Source organism: Carettochelys insculpta, chromosome 18, assembly GCF_033958435.1.
Source record: "Carettochelys insculpta isolate YL-2023 chromosome 18, ASM3395843v1, whole genome shotgun sequence".
NCBI classification, from domain to species: domain Eukaryota; kingdom Metazoa; phylum Chordata; order Testudines; family Carettochelyidae; genus Carettochelys; species Carettochelys insculpta.
Genome location: NC_134154.1, coordinates 25,252,162 through 25,266,069, shown reverse-complemented (window position 1 = coordinate 25,266,069; position 13,908 = coordinate 25,252,162). Strand labels below are relative to the sequence as shown.

Here is a 13,908-nt window from a genome sequence, read left to right as displayed (position 1 = left end):
AGATTGTCACTCTGTCTCATCTTGCAGAGCCTTCAGCATACCCGTTGGTGTGATAGAAGGAACATAGCTATGCCGATGTCAGTTTTCAGTGCAGCACGAAACTCACTGGTGGTTGCATTGTGTAATGGGTGCTTGGGAGATCAGAGGATGGGTTTCTCAGTCACTAGCAAAGATCATTTTATAATCCAGGCTTCACAGGCAGGCTGGAATAATGCACGCTGCATATGGACCTGCATAGTCAGACCAGGCAAAGCAGAGCGCAGCTGTTTTCACTAATGGTGATCTGCCAGAATGAGATGTCTAGGACAGGGGTCGTCAACCAGAATAGCAAGAAGAGCTATTTTTTCCAATTTGGTGAAACACTCAATAACTCAGGAGCCGCAATGCATGTAAATATGAGATAGTCCTTATTAAACAACATCAAACTGTACTTACTATAACCCTTAATTTGAGAACCCTGCCCACACAGTGATTCGTAATGTGATACATGTTTAGTGCAGGGTGTTCACAAACTTTTTACATATTCTATTTCCTCACACTTTACATGTGTGTTTGTATCACTGTCTTCCTGACTTTTACTCCTGAACCTTCTCTCTCCCTGGATGACATTAGGGGGAGTTATCTAACATTTTGAGATCACATATAGTTTGCTATTTAGATATGAGTTGTTCATTTTTGGGCTTTTAGACATTCACTGTGTATTGAAGACCATCAGGAGGGGCGTGGGAGTTTTTTTGTTTGGTGTTTTTTTTTACTTGGCAAATATAGCATCAGGAGCCACAAAAAAATCCTTTTAGACTCCTGGTCTAGGAGGACCATAAAATCCAGATATTTTTTTTTTTTTGTCAGAATTGTGCTTGGAGGTCTTAAACCGTTTTACCATTAAACAGGTGGAACTATTCACCAGCAGTATATCATTCTGAGTAGATAGGTCTTCATGAGTTTTTACTGCTCAGCTGCAGCATTGGTCCTTAGAATCTAAATGAATTGAAGCGGTAATAGACTGCTGTACAAAAGGAGGTCAGGCGTGTAGAAACTGAATGAGGATTCCACCTGGAGGGGGCTGTGAGACAGAAATAACTTCAAAGGCCATCAAAACAAAGCAGCAGAAATGTAGCACTTTAAAGACTAACAAAATGATTTGTTTGGTGATGAGCTTGATCTGAAGGAATGGGTCTGTCCCCCAAAAGCTCATCAGCGAACAAATTGTTCTGTTAGTCTTCAAAGTGCTACATTTCTGTGCCTTTTTTTTTTTTTTGCTGGAGTGCAGACTAACACAGCTACCTTGCTGTTCCTATTCAAACGCCATGTGATTCCTGCAGACCCTCAGCCATGCAGATCCAACCTTAGCGGGTGTGGAATAGAACATTTTAGAGTGGGAGGGCAGTGCCAGCTTCGAAGAGGAGATCTGCTCCCGCTGGAGGGCAACTTTGCCTTTGAACGACTTACAAGTGATTGGTATTGGCCAGTCTGGAAAAGCATCCAAACAATCTGCTTCGATGTTGCCTTGGATGCTGCAGCCTGGTGGGGAAGCTGGTCCGTTTTTGGGGTTCCTCACATGCACTTGTCCTCCTGCTGGCCCTGAGCCCTGGGAGAAGTAGGCCCGGTACAGCCCCTCTGCTGGAAGGCTTAGCTCCTTAGCTGAAGCAGTAAACTCATGCTTTTAGCCCAGGGGTTCCTGGCTTCACTTCCCAGTGCTGGCCAGGATGGCACCTGTCACGTGAGCAGGCCTCTTCTGTGATGTGAACTAATGTGGAGCTGGGTGATGAGCTTCCTCCATCCAGGGGTGTGTGTAAACCATTGCTCTGGCTCATTGTGTTGCACGTCTCCCTCCGATGCACAGGGTCTTCCTAGCCGAGCAGGGGTGTCACGCGTGCTGCCTCTCGGTGGGTCGCTTTTGTCTCGTGGTTTCCTGGTTCTTCTCTCTGCATCACGTAGTGACCCCTCTGCGTGTGTGGTGTAGCAGGGCGGCCCCCCTCTCAGTGCCTTCTCCCAGCTCCCGTTACAAGTAAGAGGAGGTGCGTGTGCCCAGTGGGGGCAGGGAAGACGTGTGTGTGTGTGTGTGTGTGGTTGTTGAGGTGTGCAGTGCTGCTGGAGCGAGTATAGCTGTGGACTCTCAACTCATGGCTGTTTTAGGACTCCTGGAACAACGATGTGAGAAATTGCAGGGCTGTCTTTACTACACAGTTAACCTGGAATCTTCTTTGGCTATTACCGCCAATCCTGCTCCCATTCACCACAACTCATGCTTCCCTGAGTGTGGGAGTGCTTTCCAGCCAAATTAGCTGGCTTGCCAGGGGTTATAGGCTGTCTCTCTCATGCTGCTTGCGTGTGGGCTGGAGGGCTGATTGCTTTGTGGTGGGGAGACAAGCTAAACCTTCTGAGAGCTGACAGTCCCTCAGCAGCACAGTGTTGTCCCAAAGGAAGTCCACCAACCACCACGTGCCCACCTGACTCCCCCACCTCCTCCACCACTGGTGTCTTGCTGGACCCACCCTGCCGGAGCCGCCCAGCCCCAAGCTGTGCTGAGAAGGAGACATGCTGGGGCAGTCTTGGCTGCAGGGGACATGCGGTGCATGGCTCCTGGCTAGAGCCACGCCAAGGAGGAGCTGCCAGGAAGGAGCCGCGCCAGGGAAGCGTCGCGGGGCATGGTGCGCAGCTCCTGGCCAAAGCCTCAGGAGCAGCACAGGGGAAAGGGCTACAGGGCAGCCTCCTCCACTGCCCCCACATGGTTGTTGCGTGGCTCTACTGAGCTGTTGAGTGGCCTTTCGCCACATTGCATTGCCCTGTTCGCCGCATCTGGGAAGCGTATTAGACAATGAGGCTTCAGCACCTTCCTGCTGTTCACCTCCATCCTCTGTGTACCCAGAAGAGAGACACATTCTCCCACAGGGAGAGAGTCACAGAGCTACTCAGATTACTGCATGGCTAAGTGCCACAACCCCGGAAATCCTAAGGCCTCCTGTAGAGTGCCAGGGCAGCAGCAGTGTGGACCCAATATTTGTGTGTGGCTGGCAGTGTGGTTGCTGACTTCCAGGGTAGACTTGGGAGCTGATCACTTTGAGTGAATGCTGAGCAAAGACGTGTTCTGAGGCCGGGAGCCAGTATGCCAAGACGTATCTTATCAGGAGTCTCTCCTGTGCTAGAAGTCACCGCCCCAGTTTATGCAGCTCAGTACTTGTAGACAGTTTCAGGAGAGCCTAGGGAATGAGTGGCCGTAGAAGTGGTCCTGTTTGGTCTCCTCAGAGCAGGAGATAATCTAGTGGGTGAGAGATGGTGATGAAGTCTGCAGAGCTGCTCTATCTGCAGGTCTGTCTTGTCAGCCCCCAAGTCTGCAGGACACGGAAATGTTCACCATCTGCGAAACAGGTTAGGACCAAACTAAGTGGCTCGAGAAATGCTGTTTGGGGGGAGGGGGTTGTGAGTGGGGCGCTGAACTGAGCCTCGGCTCTGAGGACCTTTGCAACGAATAGAGCATCTGATGCTTTCCATGACAAGTGCTTCACTTCTTCATCTTATTCTCCAGCTTTCCCGTTCCTTCTTCCCTAGACAGTTCACGTGCTGAGATGCTGCTCTATTATTTGGGGACCCCAGCTCCAGTCAGAGGTGCCTTCATGCAAAATCCATCAACCGCCTTTCCTCCATGTTGGTCCCTGCTGCAGAGCTACTGCCTGGCCTTTGCTGCAGCATTGAAACTCTGATTCTTATCAGAGCTTCTCCCGTTTCCTCCCAGAGTTTCCGCTTGTTGTCTCAAAGTTACAGGAATGTTGTCAATTGAGCCATTTGCTTTATGGCTGCTCTGCCCATGATTAATAGTCTGAGAGAGGTAGCCCTGTTAGTCTGTAGCTTCACCTGCCCCCATCGCCCCCCCAGAAATCCCAAGCAGTCCTGTAGCACCTTAAAGACAAATAAATTGTATTGATTAGATAATGAGCTTTCGTGGGTAAGACCCACTTCATCAGATTTTGGAGCAAAAATGAAAATGTAGGGTGTTGTGTGTATGTAGCTGGGGGCAGGAGGGAAAGGAGGAAGGAAGAAGAAAAAAAGGGTGGGGGGAGTCACTTATTCACAGAAAGGGGTAAATTAGGTTAAGTGGGATGGGTGCCATTCCTGCCAATGTCAAAGGAGGGGGAACTGTCCTTGTAATGCATAAGACAATTGAGGTCTCTGTTAAGCCCCAAGTTAAACGTGTCATACTTGCAAATGAAATCCACCTCAGACATCTCCTTTTGTAATTGAGAGAGAAAATTCTACCCATGATTAGAAAGCTTGTTTTTTGTATATCAGCCCTTTGGGGTCATAATGCATTTAAAGTGCAACTCTGCCCTGAAAGTTGACATTCTAGTTTGGGCATGTTAACATTAACCAGGCCAGGATCCTGTCTTTGCACTGTGGATGGTAGAACAAGGCTTTTCCCCTTTTAGCCCTGGGAAGTCAATGTAGCAGTGAGAGAGAGGAGGAGTCTGGGGAGGGTTGCTCACCAAGATGCAATTATGAGGTTGGGCAGTCACACCTATGGAAATCCACTGAAGGCAAATGAGATTGCGCAGATGTGCCTGAGTCTAGGATTCAGTCTGCTGACTCTTTCGTGGGTCATGCAAGAAGGAAGAAAGCCCTGAATGAGTTCGCAGGACTGGGACGTAGAGAAAACAGTATTTACTTGTAGCCTGAGTATATCCTCATTTGAAGTCGCTGAGAGCTAATACAAATGGACAGTGGCGTTGTTCGTAGGGTCAGTACTCAGAGTAGTACTGTGCAATTTAGAGCAGGGCATGCTGAAAGGAAGGCACCGTGCATCCGCCTAATAAAGATTGCAATCAGCATTACTCTCATAACATTTTGCTGCTGCTGTAATAAGGTTGCTTTACACTTTGTGTTCTTTCACATGGGTGTGGCAGAGGCTCCTCCCATACTTATTTATGGCCTGTTTGCCAAATTTTAGGAGTACCTGCTACAAAAGGAGATTGATGTCAAGAGACATAAAGGGAAATGTCATCAAAGCTGGGAGTAGGTGGGACCAATACAGATACTATCTCACCTCCTGTGTGAAAAGAAATAAACATTTCAAAGGTTAGATAAACAGCTCTGAAATCAGCATCTTGCTGGTTAGGCCTGTTTGCTGGGTAGCCCGGTCCCTGAGTTATTGCTGGGAAAACACAGTCTATGACTTATTTACTAGGGTGATAGCTGCTATGGAGAATGTTAATTGTTCTCATCAGCTTGCCACCCAAATTCAAATGCTAGCCTCCATCTGGTCAGTGATGTATGAGGCAGGACTCCAGGTGGTTTTCACCTACAAAGATGAAGCTGTACTGAGAAAGAAATAGTTTGATATATATCCTCAGCAACTCTTGACATAGTGTGATATATAGTTTGATCTATATCCGGAGAAACTCGTGACATCAAATCTTTGATAAAGGGAGCACTGAGAATTTAGTGCTTGGATGTCAAGGTCTCTGGTTTGGGACTGGCTTTTCAGACCATAGTCAAGGAGCACATTAAACAGGAGACCATACTGGAGGCTGAGCACAAGGCTGGGAGAAGGGAGTGGCTGAGTTCTAATCCTGGCTCTATCTTTTATATCCTGGGCCTTCGGACAAGTCGCTTGCCTGCCCTCTGACCTTCCATCTGTCCAGTTCTCAGCATGGTGACATGTTAGTCTCGATCCGCAAAACTAACGACAAGTCCATGTCTGTTAGTCTAAAAGGTGCCCCAGGAGTTCTCAGCATATGCTCAGGTGGCAGGTGGCCAGGATACATCAGAGAGCTTGGTCCACTGCTTGGATCATTCGCTTCCCTGTGTCCGGCAGATACTGATGGGGAGCGTGACATGAACACCGATCCCTGCCCCCAAGTCTGTACAGTGGGGAAGAAGGATGCTCCTTGTCTAGAGAGAGTCTCAGGCTGAATGGTTGGAATGAATGTATCATAGAATCCTAGGGCTGGAAGGGACCTACGGAGGTCATCGAGTCCAGCCCCCTGCCAAAGGCTGGATCAACCCCAACTAAATCATCCCAGCCAAGACTCTGTCAAGCCGGGACTTAAAAACCTCTAGGGATGGAGATTCCACCACCTCTCTAAGCAACACATTCCAGTGCTTTACCGCCTTCCTGCTGAATAAGCCATAGAAGTCCCTGCTCTTTGTAACCTAGGCGACCAGGTGACACCTTGTTCCCCGGGGAGCAGAGCAAAGGGGGAGGTGGAGCCTGGCGGGTTTGAATTGGGATGGGGCAGTCGGAGGTGGGTTTGTCTTCAGGCGAGAGAGGAGCAAAGGAGGCAGGCGCTGGGTTCGGGGACCCCCCTCAGTGCCTCCTCTCCCCACTATGGATTGGACTGTTTTCTGGTTGCTGTACTGACAAGCCTGCGCCGTGTCCCTGTCAACTAATAAACTTGCTGTCCTACCTGCTGAATGCGAGTCAGGCCTAACAGCATGTGGGGCCTGGTGACCCTCACACTCCGTAACGCCAGCGAATGGCAAAAAGGATCCAGAAACAGACCTGGTGCCTGAGGTTTTTTACGCGCTAGCAGTGTGGGCCAGAAGGGGCTGTGCTGACCCTGCCTTTGACATCTCCTCTCTCCTTCCCGCACAGGCTATGAGCATCAGCAAAGCCATCAATACACAGGAAGCGCCCGTGAAGGAGAAACATGTCCGCAGTATCCTTTTCCTCAGCAGTGCCGGTGACCTGCTTCTCAGAGCCCAGGGCTGGGGCCAGATTTCAAGAGGAGCTTTGAACTCTCACAGCCAGATTGCCCCACGCGTCAGCAGGGGTATCCCAATTGGATCTCGTGGTTCAAGGTGTCTTTTAATTGCCCTGCGGGCGTGGAAAGGGGGCAGTTGTCACAGGCTCCACCCGTTCGAAAGGGCAGTGGGTTCCTGGCCACCACCGCTGCTACCGCAGGAGCAGCAGTGGCTGGAGCCCTGACCCCTGCTGGACCATAGCACAGCATGCTCCAGGCAGCTCTGAGGAAGTGGGGGCGGTGTGGTGTGGGCTCTGGGCCATGCTAAGTGCTGTGGGAGGAGGGACCAGTGTGGTGCCCTGCAGGGGGCTCTGAAGGCTGGGGGGTGGGCAGCATGGTGTGCTCAGGGCAGTGCTGAGGGCTGGGTGCTGGGGGGGACCAGTGTGGTACATTCCAGGGAGCGGTGAACCCTGCCCCTTCCAGGAGGGCAGAGCCATCCTTCCCCTTCCCAAGGGCCCAGCAAGTCTGTCAGCCTCCTGCCCGGGGATCCAAAAGGAATTTGCCAGTGGTTGTGGGACTTCAAACCCTGGCTGACAAGGGGCAGGAGCTGGGTGTGTCCGAGCAAAGAGCTGGGTGAAGCAAGGGAGAATAAAATGGGAGACAAGCTCTGCTCTTTCCATTGCTTGCCCCAGGATGCGGGGCTGTAGTGGGATGTCCGACTGCCTGTACCCTGTCAGTTGGGAACCAGAGGCCCTTTGTAAACAGAAAATGTAACATAAATTGGTGGTCGGTCACCCCAACCCTGCCTCTGTGGATGAGGCGAGTGTGGTAATCAGAAGCTGGTTGAGATAAAGGAAAGTGAGGTAATGAGCGGGTCTGATTGGAATGGCTGCCCTCAGTTTGTACCTGCTCGATTAGCCTTGATGCCTAGAAAGGAATTATCCTGGGAACTCACCATGAGAAAGGCGCGTTTACTTTCTGGTCCTACGCCATCGGCCTCCCCCTGCCCAGCAGCTCCATCCTCAGCTGGAAGTTCTGCCACGTTCTGCACAAAGTCCTGAGAGACGGCCATCCCAATGTAAGTAGCCCCGTCCCTTCCGCTTCTCAGTCGCATACTCTGCATTCGCGCAGCTGGTGTGTCTGTCAAAGCCCTTCACACAGAACGCTCCCTCTCCTGCTTTGGGAAACAGAGACACAGAAAGCTTGAAGTGACTTGCCTGAGGACGTATGGCAGGTCAGTGGCAGAGCCAGCAGTACAATCTAGGGCTCTGGGCTTCCAGCCCTGTAGGCTCTCTGCTAAATAACTGCACATGAGAAGAATCTAGGTCGGTGTGTGAGCTGTGCAAGTAACAGCTGTAATATGTTGGGAGCAACACTAGGAAAGTAGACTAGGAATTGCTACACCCCCTCCTGGTAATATTTTGAGTGAAATAAATACTGAGGTTTAACAGGCCAGTGGGGCTAGTTCTGAGAGTGTTGGAAAGATTGGCAGATGATAGAGAACGGGCTATTGCTGGCTGATGGGAAGGGGGTTCTTTCAACGTCAGAGCTGAGCCTGTGCCTTGTTTCCCCAGTCCAGGGGAAAGACCCCAGAGAGGCATCAGACAGGAAGGTGTCAGAAACAGGAGAAAGCACGTCTGGCTGCCCCAGCAACGTTTATAGTTTGGAGCTAGGTTGTCTAAGTCCTAAGGAAGCCTTCCTGGGCTGCCGCCTTTACTGCTGTGCTTCAGCTGCTCAGCTCCCTCCTTTGACTGCCTTCACTGTGTTTTAACTCACTCCTCCAGCAAGGATCATTAATGTTCACCTCACATCTACTCCGGAGCTCTCCTCCCACCCAGCTCCAGGCACTGCTTCCTGGAGATCGGCGCCTGGCCCTCCAGCGAATACAAGGCTGCAATTCACTGGCCAGCCTGGATGCGATCAGCTGTGACGTCTGCGAATGCCGGGGGGGCCTTGCTGGGGTCTCTGGTTCCATTACTTCCCTGCTGATTTTAACAGGGCTGGGGGGCAGCCCAGGAGGCCTCGTGCTGCAAATTGCAGGCTGAGCACAGAGGCTGATACAGACGTTGGTGTTAGGCTGGTTGGGCTGGGAGGTATTACAGCTTTGGGTCCTAAATACACAGATCACTAGCTCAGGACTTGGATCCCAAGGTGAAAGGGTCCTAGGAAAAGCCTTAGCTATAGATTGAATCAATGAAGCTTCTGAAGATATTGTTAATCTTCACTATATTCTACTTAAAAGACTAACAAAATGATTTATTTGATGACGAGCTTTCGTGGGACAGACCCACTTCTTCAGATTGATTTCATTTGCAATGCAGACTGACATATGTAAGTACTGTCAGTATGTCAGTCTGCATTGGAAATGAAATCGATCTGAAGAAGTGGGTCTGTCCCACGAAAGCTCATCACCAAATAAATCATTTTGTTAGTCTTTAGAGTGCTACGTTTCTGCTGCTTTGCTTTGTTGGAGTACAAACTAACACGGCCACCTCTGTTACTATATTCTACTTAGTACTGAGCTAAGCACTCACCCATCCTAGGAATGGTACTTAGGCATTTGCTTAATGCTTTTAACTTGGAGATCTCAAAGCACCTTATGAAGGTGTTTGTCATTATTCCTGTCTTATCACTGGGGAAACTCAGTCACAGTGAGTCTGTGACTCCGCCAAGGAAGGCAGACTAAGATCTGGGTCTTCCGACACCTAGTTCTCTACTCTAGCTACTAGGCCTGCTTCCCAAAATGCTCTGTGGTGTTTAAGGTGCTCTGTTCTAACAGCTGCTTTGGGAACGTACGCATCTCCTTCTTGCATAATCCCGTTGCCTTTAGGCTGAAACTTCAGCTCGCTTTGCACCTTCTGTGGGCAAATGGGATCCGGTTCTGGTTTCTGCTGAAGGACTAGGAGCCATTTGATCTGTGCTTCCGTTCAAAAATCTTCAGCACCAATTGGAACCAGTTAAAAATTTCCCCTGGAATTTCCTTCCATGTTACTTCCTCACAGGAGTCCAGCAAAGGGGGGAATAACCAATCCAGATGTTAACAAAGTAACAAAATAGTCCTGGAGCACTTGAAAGACTAACCAAATAATTTATTAGGCAATGAGATCTGGAAATAGAGCTATACTGGAAATAGCTGAAGAAGTGGGTCTGCCCCATGAAGGCGCCTCATCTAATAAATTATTTTGTTAGTCTTTAAAGTGTTGCAGGACTGCTGGTTTGTTTTGTTCAGTTCCAGACTAACACGCGACCTCTCTGTTACTAAAGCCAGATGTGTACAACACAACAGATGGGGATTAGAGCGGGCTGGAGACTTAACTTTGTGTTCCCTCTAATTTTCCCATCCCTGTCGGAATAAATTTTACGTGCATCAAGGCCTGTGTGGATGTGCAGCGCCAGTAGAAACACATGCTGCCCACCGTGGGTGGTATCAGCTGGGCGGCACCTGGTTCTCTCCTGGGTGGCTGCCCAAGTGCTCAGCTTACAGGCAAAAGGGGAGGCAGCTCGGGCCAGGCTTGTCTTGGTCTTCCCCTTCCTGCCCACCCTCATACTCTTGAGCACTCAGGCTGCAGCTCTGACCCATCTGACTTTTCCCCCAGGTTCTTCAAGACTGTCAGAGATATCGGAGTAATATCCGGGAGACCGGAGATCTGTGGGTGAGTCGCAACAACAAACTGTACTGGCCACTGAAAGCCTTACCTTGATAAAGGGGGAGCAGGGCCAGAGCTGTCTTTCCTTCCAGGCATTCGGGGAAGGAGGTCAGGTCTGCGGTGAATGCTTTGTTTGTCACCGGGGTGTTGTGTTGCAAAGGATTGTGATGGGTAGTTGGGTACCACAGAAATATTTAACCATCGCCGTAACAAGTAACACCCAGCAGTGCATCTGAAGTAGTGCGGATGGCTGTGCCTGCGATTGAGAGGTGGCTACCTTGAGCAGTGAATGCAGTGCAGGGGGGTTGTGCATGTCTGTATGACACAGGAAGGCTATGGGAGTGAAGGACAGGTGGTGGGAGAGGCTGCGAAAGGTGGTAGGAGGGGATTAGGGAGAGCAGAGACGGGAGGGTAGATGAGCAATAACAGCAATTGCCTGAACTGGAATTTGTCCATATCCTTCTCCCGTTTGGATCGTGCATACGGTGAGTCTTTTCCACCTTCCCCTGCGAGCTTGGAAGTGATTTACCTTTAGAACCGAGCCAGCGATTTCTTCCTCCCGCTGGGACTAGAAATGCGACTCTGTGTTTGTGAACGAGAGCTGCATTTAGGGGCGTGTGAGGTCCTGCCCTACTGTGCTCACCTTTCCATTTGTTTTCCTGATGCTTTGGAGGTCAGATCCTCAGGCGGTATCTATCAGTGGTGCTCCTTTTGACCTCAGTGGAGCTACACCTGAGGATATTAGTGAAAGACGCAGGCCAAACCTCCTCTTCATCTGCTGGATCCCGTTCAGTTGGGTGGGAAGATGACAGTTCTGTGTCACCCACAAGTTTGATCGTGTTTTCCCCGTATTTCTCGGCAGGGGCACTTGCATGACAGATATGGGCAGCTTGTGAATATTTATACCAAACTTCTACTCACCAAGATATCCTTTCACCTAAAGGTAACTACATCCTTCTCCTGCCCCGCCCCCAACGTATTGACAGATCTTTGCTACAAAGCTACTGTTCCACTTCTCTTCTGTGTTGAGCTCATGCTATTCTGGAGAGAGTATGAACACTAGACTAGGAAGAGAAACAATTCCACTGGGATCTGAACTTTGAAATGTTTCCACGTGTCTGCAATGGAGGTGTGGGACGGGCTATAAAAATGCTGCTGAATTTATGAAGCTTTTTCTTTCTGCAGCATCCTGAGTTTCCCCCAGGCCTGGAAGTGACCGATGAGGTTCTAGAAAAAGCTGCCGGGACAGATGTGAATAACATGTAAGTTTCCTTTTAGGTATTTAAAACGTTCTGTAAAATATAACGATTCACTTTGTCCCCCATTCATGTAAATGAGACATTCTGTTAATGAAATACCCCATGAAACACAGTTTAAACTTCAGATTCCTCTCTGCTGGAGTCAGATGCTGGCTTATTTTACTAGAATGGTATAGCAATAAAATGCATCATAAATCTGAGTGCAACAGGCAGCTTTCTGCACGGAAGTCCCTTTCAGGAGTGCTGCGGGAGGTGTGAAGGAGAGGGTGGTTGATCTGGTAAGTGCATGCTGATGATACTTCTCCTGCAGGGGAAATTTGCCTGAATGCCCATCAGCCAACCCTGTCAGCCACAGTCACAGTGCAAATAAGCCAAGGCCTGATTTTCAGTGGCCCTGAAAACTTGCAGCTCTCTTTGGACACCTGGGTGTTCAGCACCTCTGAAAAGTCAGGCCAAAATTTCCGTCATCTTAAGCAGCACATTAGGAAACAGACAGCTGTTAGATTTTTTCCAAAGGGAGCTGGTGGAAGCCCCTTTGCTTGTCTCTTAAGACTGGACAGAGTCCTGGAGAAGACACTGCCAGGAACAAGGGATGGTGGAAGATTTTGCCTGGATGGCCCAATAAGTACATTCCATCTGAGTACCTCTGATTTCTGTGGTCCCGATTCAAAAGCCCATCTGTTAAGCAGACGGCAGCCATGACCCCGTGGTAAGAATGGCCAGATATCTGCTTCCCAGAAGGCTCTAGGAGCCAATGGCTGACTTCCTTTCATTCTGTGTGCACCAAAATGCAACCAAAACCAGCCCAGTGGCTCCACTCCCAGCTAGTGTTTGCTGTAAGCTGTGTGCCTGGGCAGCCACCCAGGCGAGATTCAAAAGCCACCCAGTTGATTGGCAAAGCGACCACAGCCAGCAGCAGCCGGCAGCAGTGTTTCTACTGCTGTTGCACATCTGCTCATGCCCCAGTGCACGTAATAAAATTTATTCTGCACATGGTTGGAAAAAGTTAGAGGGAACATTGCTCCCAACCTCATCTCATTCTGTTTGGGAACTCTCAGGAGGTGCCTTGCTTACCGTAAAGATGGGGGCTGACCCTTTTGCAGAGCAGGGGAGCTGATAGTGTAGTCCAGGGGTGGCCAACAAGGGACTAAGAGCCACGGATAGAGTGCAAAGAGCCACGTGTATAGAATGCAGAGAGACACATATTCTGTCTTTATTTTTATCTAGCTAGCTACTGATTGATAGATAAAAATAAATATATGGTACATGGCTCACTGCCCTCCCCGTCTCCCGGAGCCAGGCACCCCCAGCTTCCCTTCCCCCGCTCAGACTCGACGCTGGCGACTCACCAGAGCCACTGCTGCCATGCACTTCTCCCGCCAAGTGCTGAGGCGCCTGCGCAGAGCAGCAGACGGCGCTCCCGGCGCGCGGCTCCTGGCTGCATTTAGTTGTTCAAAGAGCCGTGGGTTGGTCACCCCTGGTCTAGTGCACAAGCAGGATGGGGTAAGCAGGGAGAATCTGCTTCTCTCGCCATGGAAGTCTTGGCCTTTTGCAACATCTTGGGTCCTAGCGGGTGTGTCTGGTGGGTGATGGTGGAACAATACTGTGCGCTAGGGCTGGGGAAAGAGGCGACAGCCTTTTCATAACGGCCCCAAACGCTGCCTCATTCTGTGTTAGCGCCAAGCCGCTCCTGTGGGAGGCGTTGGTGAAAGGGCACCGAGTGCCGTAGCAATAACAGCTTCTCCCGCGATGGGGGAGGAAGAAGCTTTGGGGTGTGAGCATTGCAGGAATGCTCCCCAGCCCAACGACCGCACTGCAGTACGGGTGGAAACTCTCTCCTCCAGCAACGTCCCTAGTCTGGGAGGACCGTGGAGGTTGCTGGACCAGAGAGCTCCAGCCATCCGGGCCAGAGTGGAGCCTTGCTGGTGGCAGGGAGCCCTGCAGCAGCCTGCTGTAGGCAGCCCCAGAGCAGGGAGTCTCACTATGGGGAGCCCAGCTGGGGTTGGGGGGCCCAGCCTCAATCGGGAGGATGCCGGGAGCCCAACAGCAGGGAGCCAGTAGGGAGCTTGGCTGGGGCGTGAAGCCCCACCGGCAGTCCTGCAGCTGCAGGGAGCCTAATAACCCCATGGGGAGCCCAGCAGGAGTGTGGTCCCCCTCCAGGCGGCCTTGGGAGAGGGAGACTGTGGCAGCCAGGAGGGGTGCCAAGCCAGCAGGCTGTCCCTCCCATGCAGGGCAGCTAGGGGCCTGACCTCCCCTCGGCCGGAGGGATAACCTGTACTAAGCATACGATAGCATCATGGCTCGCGTGCACAACGGGAACTCGAT

General features: G+C 50.7%; 1 protein-coding gene across 2 annotated transcripts in view; it reads left to right on the top strand.

The window, feature by feature from the left end:
- HIP1R (huntingtin interacting protein 1 related) overlaps positions 1–13,908 on the top strand; it is a 67,846-nt gene that overhangs the window by 21,439 nt on the left and 32,499 nt on the right. Inside the window, exons 2-6 of one of the 2 annotated variants that reach the window (XM_075012998.1) lie at positions 6,590–6,653; positions 7,613–7,755; positions 10,274–10,330; positions 11,187–11,267; positions 11,510–11,586. In XM_075012998.1, the coding sequence (XP_074869099.1) occupies positions 6,590–6,653; positions 7,613–7,755; positions 10,274–10,330; positions 11,187–11,267; positions 11,510–11,586 (422 nt within the window). The remainder of the gene's footprint in view (positions 1–6,589; positions 6,654–7,612; positions 7,756–10,273; positions 10,331–11,186; positions 11,268–11,509; positions 11,587–13,908) is intronic. The other variant, XM_075012999.1, reaches the window with a different exon arrangement.